At 54.2% G+C, this 10,030-nt stretch overlaps 1 protein-coding gene across 1 annotated transcript; it reads right to left on the bottom strand.

Annotated features, from left to right (window-relative positions):
- Positions 1-1,318: 1,318 nt before the first annotated feature.
- Positions 1,319-1,669, bottom strand: LOC140666845 (uncharacterized). Its single transcript, XM_072894388.1, has one exon. The coding sequence runs from the start codon at positions 1,667-1,669 to the stop codon at positions 1,319-1,321; it is 351 nt and encodes a 116-aa protein (XP_072750489.1).
- Between the last annotated feature and the right edge of the window lie 8,361 nt (positions 1,670-10,030).

Below are 10,030 nucleotides of genomic sequence, written 5' to 3' on the forward strand. Positions count from 1 at the left end.
CCGCTCTGGCCTCCATGTTAGAGAAAGAAGACGATTTGGTGGCCGTCCAGTGGGGGACCACCGTGGTGATGGGGTGTACCTTTTTTTTTTTTGACGCAGGAGAAATGCTTGATGCATACCACCACCCTCGGGAGAGGGATGGTGGTTATGTTGGACTCCCGGTGGTCTTGATCATATTGGACCACCGGACTACCAACTAAAACTCCTGCGGTGGCCTTCCGCGCGATGGAGGGGCAGGCAGGGACCCGGGACTCGCAGTTACATTACTTCGGTATCCCTGACTGTGGGTCCCCTCCGCGCTTAAGACTCGGCGACATTTGACTTTCGCTGAGTCTCCTTCCCAGATAGGACTGTTGATGTCCTACCTGATTTCTTCTATTTTTGTGAACGAGTGGGGCCACGCCGCCCGTTCACCTTCCTCTGGGACCCGACACAGGGCAATGCAGGCCCCCGCCTGCACTACCCAGGTCCCGAGGGAGAGACGCAACCGTCTCTAAAGCAGACGTTCGTCTCTGGTTGGGGGAACATCATTCCAGCCACCTTTCGTTGAGGTGTGGTTTTTATAGAGGGGCCTATTGGCCCCTCTCTTTTTTAATTCTCTCATTCGCGTTTAGCGACCATGAGGAGGGATCTTATTACCTCCTCGCCATCCTGTTTGTTACTAGGGGGGCTAATAAGGGGGAGGGGAGCACTTGGTGGAGACATCCAATCCCCAACCATGCCTCCCTCTAATGTCATCTTCTCCTTTGAGGAGAGGGCGACTGGATTGTCCCCCCTCAATTGCTCGTCAAGGCCTTAGCTTCATTGTCAGTGGGGGTAGCCGATGCAAGGAGGGACCCAAGCTCCCATCGGAGTCACTCTTCTTCTCCTGTTCCTCCTCGCTGCTGTCATCTACAATAGCCGCTGCAGCGGCCGCAATCGCCGCTTCTGCCGCCGCCTCTTCTTGTCGGCGTATGCGCTCGGCCGCCTCCTTCTGCGTCATAACTTGTTCGCAGAAGAAGGCAATCGCCTTCCAGGATCTCTCATCACCCAACATCTTCGTAACCATGGTTGGCAACGAGAGGTCGTTGCCAATCACTGAACAGAGATCACGGCGCAGCGTGTCCCACGCCGGACACTTCTCCAGCGTGTGCCGCGCCGTGTCTCTCACCTCCTTACAATGGTGGCAGGCCGTGGTACCTTCCTTGCCGATTCGATACAGGTACTCACCAAAGCACCCATGCCCGGTGAGCACCTGTGTCATCCTAAAGGATACCTCACCTCGGGCCCTGTCTAACCATTCTTGTAGACAGGGCCGGACGGCCTCAACGCGGGTTCTTTAACCCGCAGTCTTCGGGTCAGATAGGTGGGCACTCCATCTCTCCACCATAGACCGCTGGGCGTGGATCCGGATGGTCTTCTTGACCCTGGCTGGTAGAGGGCCATGACCCCTCCTGAGCCCCCTTTCCCAATTATACCGCTCCGCGTACATTGCGGTCAGGAACTTCAAGGGGGGCGAACCCGCCAGGACCGTGGCCGCCGCATGGGACACCGTGCGGTAGGCCCTTATCACCCTCACGGCCATGCTGCGCTGTATGCGTCGGAACTTGTCCTTTGCATAACGCATGGCCACGAGATCCGTCGCCCATATTGGGCATTCATACAGGGCCATCGCATTTACGGTGCCCATGTATATACGGCGGACTCAACCATCTTGTCCCCCAAGGTTTGGCAGGAGCCTACCCAACGCCGTGGAGAAGCCCTTCACCTTGGGGCAAGGACATTGAAGTGGTGTCCAAACTTCCACTCGCCGTCCAGTAGGAGACCGAGATATTTAAGCCGGTTCCCCACCGAGATAGAAGTATCTCCCACCCGGATATGAGTCCTTGGCGGTTTCCCAGAGGATTTACTGTGAAAGTAAAGAGCCTCGGTTTTTTGAGCCGCCACTCTAAGACCCATACCAGTGATGCTTTGTACCACAACTGCCACCGCTGTCTCGGCCTTGGCTGCTGTATCCCCCAGCTGCTCCCCGCGGCCAGCACTAATGTGTCGTCTGCATAGCAGATGGCGTGGCAGCCACGAGGGAGAGGAAGGCAAAGGACTCGGTTGTATGTGAGATTCCACAGTAGGGGTCCTAAGACTGACCCCTGCGGAACCCCGCATCGAATTTCCCGTCGGCATTGGAGTCCGTCTTGTGTGACGAACTCCAGGCTCCTATCCCGGAAATATTGTCTGATGATCTCCACAAGGTAGGGAGGGACCCTGTATTGCAACAAGGCATCCATTACTCTATCCCAGGGCAGGGTGTTGAAGGCGTTTGCGATATCTAGTAATACCGCAAGTGCCACCCCGCCCCCTTCCACGGCTTCCTCCGTGAGGGACGTAACACGACTAATCGCATCCACAGTCGAACGTCCCTCGCGGAAGCCATATTGCTCCTCTCCTCGGAGACCACCCTCTCGGGATATATGTCGAACAAGTCGTTTTGCAATGATCCTCTCAAAGATCTTGCTGACCTCGTCCAGCAGGCATATTGGTCTATATGCCGACGGGGTTCCTTCTTCCTTGCCTTCCTTGGGGAGCAGGACCAATTTAGCCTGCTTCCATTGCTGGGGGAAAGCGCCATGTCTGAGGCATTTATTAAATATGTACCTCAGACGTTCTCCCAGAAAGTCCAGTGCCCAGACCCATATCTTTCCAAGCACGCCGTCAGGGCCAGAAGCTTTTCTTGATCCTATTCTTTTGACGGCGCGCTGAAGTTCGTTGCTGGATATCTCCTCGTCCTCCTCTAGTTCATAAGGTCCCCCCAGGCCGGGACCCCAGTTGAGTGTGGACTCCTAAACCACTAGCGGGAAGAGGGTGTCCACAACATTCCTGAGGACGGGAGTATCCAGGGATTCCGTGACGGGGGGCGTGTCCAGTTCCTATACTTATTCAGAACTATTCTGTATGGACGCCCCCATGGGTCCGTGTTGAGGGATGACAGTAGCTCATCCCAACAACTGGCCCTGGACTTCCTGATAGTGGCGCTAAGGGCGCATCTTGCGGCCCTATAGGCAGCCAAGGCCTCCTCTCGGATCTCCGGGTTTCTTCTTCTGGGAATACGAAAGAGGGTGCGTCGCGCCTGGACAGAGGAGCGCCTTAATTGCGCTATTTCCTCCGTCCACCAATAGACGGCGTGACGTGGGCGGAGGACCCTGGCGCGTGGCATGGCTGCGTCGCAGACTTCGCGCATAACGCCCCGCAACCATTCCACATCCAGGTTAATGTCCCGCCTTTCCTCTCCCTCCGGGATACCCCACAAAATGGTCATTAAGGCCTCTTCTAGTTTCTTGGGGTCCAGCTTTGTGAGGGTCCACCTACCTGTGTCCCCGCCTCGAGGTGGGTGATGTACCCAGTAATGCACGGCGTCCAGGACAAATTCAATGTATTGGTGGTCCGAAAAGGTTTCCCCTCTCGAGTCACCCACCACGCGCCATCCTCGCACCATCCTCTTGGCCCCCTTGGAGCCGATCGTTATATCCACGATCGACTCCTCTTGGGGCCGGACACATGTGCTCACTCGGCCTTCGTTAATAACGTGAAGGCCGAGCGAATTCACCCACCTCACCAGGGTAGTTCCCCTGGTGTCCTGCCTCGACTCACCCAGTGCCGGAGACTTGACGTTAAAGTCTCCAGCTATTATGAGTGGATCGGCAGGGAGTATGTTTCTGACAACATCCCCCACCTGTTCAAGGAGTGAGTCAAACTGGGCAGGACTTCAACTAGGGGGGACATAGCAACTAATTATTGTTGTGGACCCCCACTTTGCTGCAACATATCCGTTCCCCTTTCCAATACATTTGAGAGGGGGGGTGTTATTTGTTGCAGCACCGACCTCGATTGCCGCCGTGCTTCTTGCATTCCCCAGCCACGTAAGCTTTGCTGAGATCTTATAGGGCTCAGCAACAATGGCCAGCCCGATGCCACGCTCAGCCAGGCTCTGATAAAAGAAATTCTGTGCCTGACTGGCGTGGTTTAGGTTAGCTTGGAGGAACCTGACCGCCATTTATTTTGGGTGATCAAGCTCCTACGGCTTTGCCTCTATCTGCGTACCCTCCCCATCATCTTTCGGCAGAGGGGTATCCTCGGGCTTTTTTTTAGAGCCTTTCCTTGGTACCCTCTGCTCGAGGGGTTCCCCCTCTTATCACCCCCTCTTTATCCGCGAGGACCTCTCGCATTCGGCTCGCCAACGCATCCGCCTTTTTTTTGTTGTCCGGACCCCCAACCTCAAATAGTTGGACACCGGTAACTGCCTTTCTGGCTTTCAGGCCATTAATTTCGAGACTGGCGAGATCTATACTGTCCATCGCCAGTCTCAGATTCTCCTTGTATTGGCCGGATGGGCATGTAAGCACCATCGCAGTTGTACGGGGGACTCTCCTACGTCCATTTTTCCCTCCCCTCTTTTTTGGTTGGGAGGGAGGATTGGACGTCGCAGGCTTAGGTTGAGGGCCCTGTGGTTTATTGCCTGGCTCCTTTGCCTTCGCCTTAACATTCGTGGTTGCCGGAGCCCGATTGTCACCTTTTTTGGTGGTTTTTTTGCGAGCTTTACGCTCTACCACCTCCGACCATGTCTCCTTTTTCCCTGTGAGCGGGGGAGGCGAAAGTGTTGTCTTTTCGGTGGGTTTCGCCTTACCCTTGAGGGCTTGTGTCTGCCCTTCGACAGGGCCTTGTCGGCCCCTTTTGGGTTTGGAGAAGGCAGCTTTTCCTTTTTTTTTGGGAGGCGGCTGGGGTCCCGCTTTCAGTGGATCTTGCCCTCCGCGGGCCTTTTCCCCTTTCCTCCTCCTCTTTCCACCCTCTCGCGGTCCCTCCGTTTTTGCGTCAGGGGCCGTGGGAGCGGGTCCCACGTGATTCTGCTCTTGTCTTCCCCGGGGATTAGAGGCCTTAGCCTCCTCTCCAGCGGTAGACGGGACAGGAAGCGGAGCCGGAACAAGCTTTTTTGGAGCAACTACCGCTCCAGAGAGCCTTAGCGTCTCCATCTGCTTCGCGATGGGATCTAGGAGTGCTAGAACTGCATCCTTTTGGTCCATCAGCTCATTATATTTTGCCCTCAGCTCCTCGGGCAGATTCGGAGGGAAGGCCTTCGATGGCCGCGGTACCCCTTTGATCGTCGATCCCGCCTGTCTTACGGGACCTGTCCTTGCCGGGGGGACTGCTGTGTCCATCTTCATATCCTCCCTTATATCCTTTTCCCCCTGTATAGGAAGGGGAGAGAGGGCAGTCCCTCCCGCTAAACAAGGAGAGGTGGGATTCCGATAATCCTCCTCATCCGACCTCACCACCAGCCTCTTCCTTCTTGTGTTCTTGGGTAATGTCCCTAGATGAGGAAGAGTATGGGGCGGGTAAAAATACAAGGGGAGGAAGAGGAGCTTTCTAGTTCGCACCTCCCTTTTCAACTCCGCATTTTCCTCCCGGAGCTTTGTCAGTTCCTTACGGAATTCTTTAAGCTCAGGGTTCTCTCCCTCCCTGATTTGTCTGGCCATAACTGTTGTAGCTGCTCTCAGCAGGACTACAGTGTCTTTGACCTTCCTGACCAGAGACCCTTTCATTCCGTTGGAGCAGTCCGCCACCTTATATAGGATGGTGGAATGCTCCATGAGTTGCGCCGCAATTACCTCGGTGGATTCCAGCAAGAGCAACTCTTCCATCTCCTTTTCATCGTTGAGGAGACGTTTCCACCTCGCTGATTTAGAAGGATCCGGAAGCAGCGACTCTGCCGCCCTTCTATCTCTCTTCTCTTCTTTTCTGCGTCTTTGAGCTTCCTTCTTTTTTTGGCGCCTTCCGACATGTTTGCCGATGACCGGTTGATGGCCTTTGCCCCGTTTCTCCTTTTGCTCCTTGACTATATTTTCTGCCACCGAACTGGTGACAGAAATATTGTCATTCTCCTCTGCGATCTTATCGCGGATCTCCTCGCCATCTATGGAGTCTGCCTCCATATTCTCATCATGAGCGGAAGTCCTCTCCTTCTTGAGCCAGGAATGGTTGTATCCCAGCACACGTGCAGAAAAATCTTCCGCAGCTGGCCTGACCTCGTTGTCCTTCGCACTCATCAACGGGGATGGAGGGGGGTCATGCCTCATCCCACTCGTGCTTGGAAGTGGGTTCTCCATCGTCCCTTCGGTTTCCTTCCGACGGGTGAGGGGGAGTTGGAAGTTAACATCTTCAATCCTAGTGATGCGCAACTTCTCCATCCTAACCACGTGTTCTCTGTTTGTTGCAGAGGCTAACCTTGCACTGCTCCTGTAGGGAACCTGACGTGGACGCGTTGGCCTAAGCGTCATCCTAACCGAAGAGGAATCTTCGGATATATCGCCCGAACGCAACGGACAGGTGGACCGCGACCAGATTCTTTCCCCAGCGTTTTTTCCCTCCTCGTTGTTATTATTTTTTTTATTTATAATATTATTTATTGATGGGTCCATTTAAAAATAATCCCACTTTCCCCTTGCAGCTCCCTCGACCAGGGTATATCTTCACCGCCGTCGAAAGCGCCCCGAAACATGACTCGTAACGCTCCCGACGAGGGGCCCCAAGTTTCCCCGGGGGGTCGAGATACACCACGGGCCGGCGGCCAAAGACAGCACCGGCACTGGATCTCAGCCCCTTACTGACCCATGGGGTTTTGACGTCCTCATGGGCTTTCAGGGGTTCTGTGTCTGACCTCACGGACACTGCAAGGGGCGGCGCCACCCGGAGGGCCCCACGGACGGTTGGGACGGAGCAGCTGCTCCCCTACCCCGCCTTACCCGCCGTGGCGACCAGCATACCGTGTTAACACCCTCTCCTCGACAATCCTCGAGGAGGGCACCGGCGGTGCACCGCTTCGGAAAGGGGAACGGTCGCGATGCACCGCCGGTGGCACCCATCGCGCCGCCGGGCCCTGCCTCGGAATATGTCCGAGCGGCCCCGGCGGCAGGCCGATGCTGCACCTCCGGAGTAAGCCCTCGGCGCGCACACGGCCCACCCGCCGCTCCCCGGCCCGAGCTCAGAATACGTTCGAGTGGCCCGGGAGGCGGCCCTCCTCAGGGACGCTGAGACGAGAGAGCCAAGGCTCTCCACTAGCACCCTGAGGCACTGTTACCGGCCTGAGCTCAGAATACGTCTGAGTGGCCCGGCAACAGTCACCCCGCCTCTGTGCGCGTACAGAGAGGGCCACGTCCTTCCGCCGTTTGCACAGAAACAGAAACAGAAACAAGGGTCTCTCACCCTACTGTGGGACGCTGTCTTCCCCCATGCCAGACCGCGAACGACGCAGAAGATCCCGCGCTGCCGTCCCGGCCCCAGGCACAAAGAGGAACGGCACCCACATCCCCCCCGTGGCCCCGAAAAGGGAGCTCTGAAAAGGGCTGAACCCCATGCTCGGCGGGAAAGACTGGAGCAGCAGCCCCGTGCAATGTCTTTCCCTAACGGTGCCGTGCCACCGGGCGTTTAAATTTCGGGTTGCCGTCCCTTACCACATACGGGTCCCCTCCGAAGAGGGTTGCCCCTGCGGGGAAGTGGGCCCCGTCCCCCCAGGATGCAAAGAACTCTTCCACCCCAGGAGGAGCCCCCCCGAAACTGGGGAGCACTTCCCAGAACTTGGGGAGCAATTGTACAAAGTCCGAGGACTTCGTACTGACCGCTCTGGGCACCCAAAATGTCTTCGGGTGAGCCCTCCCACCACGACAAGGTGGCGGTCAAGGGAGGGGATGGGGGTGTACTTGCCTCTCCCTCTGGGGGAATTCAGGGAGCGGCTGGACACATTAACGGACTGGTTGGTCCGGTACAGCCGCTCCTGGCCGACCCTCACGCTGGGAACTTCAACGCATGGTCTTCAGCATGGGGGTCCGCCAGCACAAATCTCTGCGGGCGTTTGGTAGAAGAGTGGGCGGCAGCAAACCGGTATTTAGCAACGACCTCCGGTTGCTAAATACCGGTGGCGTGAGCACCTTTTTCCGCGGGGCGGAGAATCCATAGTGGACCTGGCCGACCCTGACCGAGAGCTAGCGGGGGACGTCGACCTGGACCGACGACCGCAAGTTGGTATTGCAACGAGTGGAGTAGTGGGCGCGCGAACCACGGAGTGAGAGGCGAGTGCTGGTTGGCGACGTGCGATTTGATTTTGTTCAAATAAATTTTATTTTCTGGTTTATGAAGGCATCGATGATATCTATATTTTGTTCTTTTTTGACATGGCCCTATGCCAAACTTTGTTTTTTATTTTTTTAATAAAGACAATTTGCGTTTGATGATTAACGTTGTTATACGTGGTTATAACAGGGCATTAAGCCGACTTAACTATTTAACTAAAATTGTAAGTGTGAAAGACCGAGTTCGATTTTTAGTTTTTGTTTACTATTGTTGTGCTGCTGTTGGATTTCGACCCGATCTGGTATCAAGTTTTGTTATCTGCGATGCGTTTAGAAACTAAGACGCATATATGTTAAAGTTATTTTCTTTTGTACTCTGGACATGGCCTTATGCTGAATTCTGTTTTGCGTTACTAAAATAAGTTGCGTTTGGTTACTCATACATTTATATCTGATTTTGACAAGACACTATTTTGAGTTTATTAATTAAGTAAATTGTAGGTGCGTTAAAACATTATCAAAAGGGTTATTTTAGTTATCAGTACCGGTTCTTTTTTTTGTGTTTATTCTTAATATTAAATTAAATGAGGATGGTACATATATCCATGTGTTAACGAGACGATAAACCAAGCAATGGGATTTGTAAGTTTGATCGGGTTAACATAGAATATGCGGTACGGCTGCGATTGGATAAAGCAGTGGCAGCAGAACAACGTTTGGCATCGCGCTGATGGTGCGAATGATCCGGGTGGACGTCGGGGTATTGTGCGCGAACGGTGCTGTTTTCTGGCACAAGGTGCCTGGAGTCGGCATGCGATCGTTGGACGTTTGGACAAGCGAGGACCAGCGCTACTTTGATCAACCTGAGCAGACTTAAATTGGTCAAACTCGACCTGGCTAAAGTCGACCTACGCAAAAACATTAGATGGCGCGCACGCGGAAGTCGAAAAAGGGGAAATCACTCCTATAAAAGGCGAGAGCGGACTGGCCTCGAGGTCAGTCGGTCGTTAGAATCAGTCGTTCTTAATAGAAGCTGGTCGGTTCGTAAATTCTAACCCGATCCTGTCTCCGTACAAAGCGGTTAATTTTGTAAATTGAAATACGCGTAACACGGAAAGACTTTTTGTAGAATTGTTGCACGATAAAGAAAGGAAAAGAAGAAGAAGTAAAATATTTAAATTCAATTCAATACTTACCTTGTTGAATACTTACTTCGTCAATTGCCTTTCTTGATCCGACATTGAGCGGACCGTGGATCGAATAGCGGTGCCGTAGACGCGAAGGCTGAAGCTGGAGGATCGTGAAGCTGTGGAGCTGCAGAAAACCTGGATATTTCGGAAAAATCCGGTCAGAATCAGTTCATTCGAAGAAGCTCGGGTCGAGTATTGACCCGGAAAATACTTACCTTTCCACTTGGCGGTTAAAGTGGATGATGACCGTGGCCTGCAATTCAGATGAGAGAGGTGTAGTGTAGGTCTTCGGGGTGTGCTCGGGTAGAGCGTCTTAATAGGCCCTATAGGGGACCAATAAATTTGAACGGTTTGGTCACAACCTAACGTAGGCCATTCCCTCCGCCCTGCGAAATGCAAGCAAATAGAGGGTCATCCTCGAGCGGGAATCGTTGTCCGATGACAGACACGTAGAGTTCCGCTCGGGGGTAGTCCCTCCACAGGTGTTCACTCGCCACCGCCAGGCGGCATGGATACTCTCTCCGCTGTGGTCCGTCCACAATCTTGTGGACGAGGACCTCCTGATGGCCATATTTCTCTCGGCTACTTAGCTCGAGAGACCGGCCGAGGGGTCGGACCTCCAGTTGGAGATGGAACGACTCCGGGGCATCATGACTGACGCGTGCAACGTGTCGATGCCCCGGGTCAGGACCGGCCCTGAGACCAAAAAGCCCGCCTATTGGTGGACCGAGGAGATTGAGCGATTGC

This window comes from Anoplolepis gracilipes, chromosome 6, assembly GCF_047496725.1.
Source record: "Anoplolepis gracilipes chromosome 6, ASM4749672v1, whole genome shotgun sequence".
In the NCBI taxonomy this organism is placed as follows: Eukaryota; Metazoa; Arthropoda; class Insecta; order Hymenoptera; family Formicidae; genus Anoplolepis; species Anoplolepis gracilipes.

Bases quoted from the DNA above. Each gene is read 5' to 3' on its own strand.
- LOC140666845 (XM_072894388.1), bottom strand. From the start codon at position 1,669: ATGGGCACCGTAAATGCGATGGCCCTGTATGAATGCCCAATATGGGCG.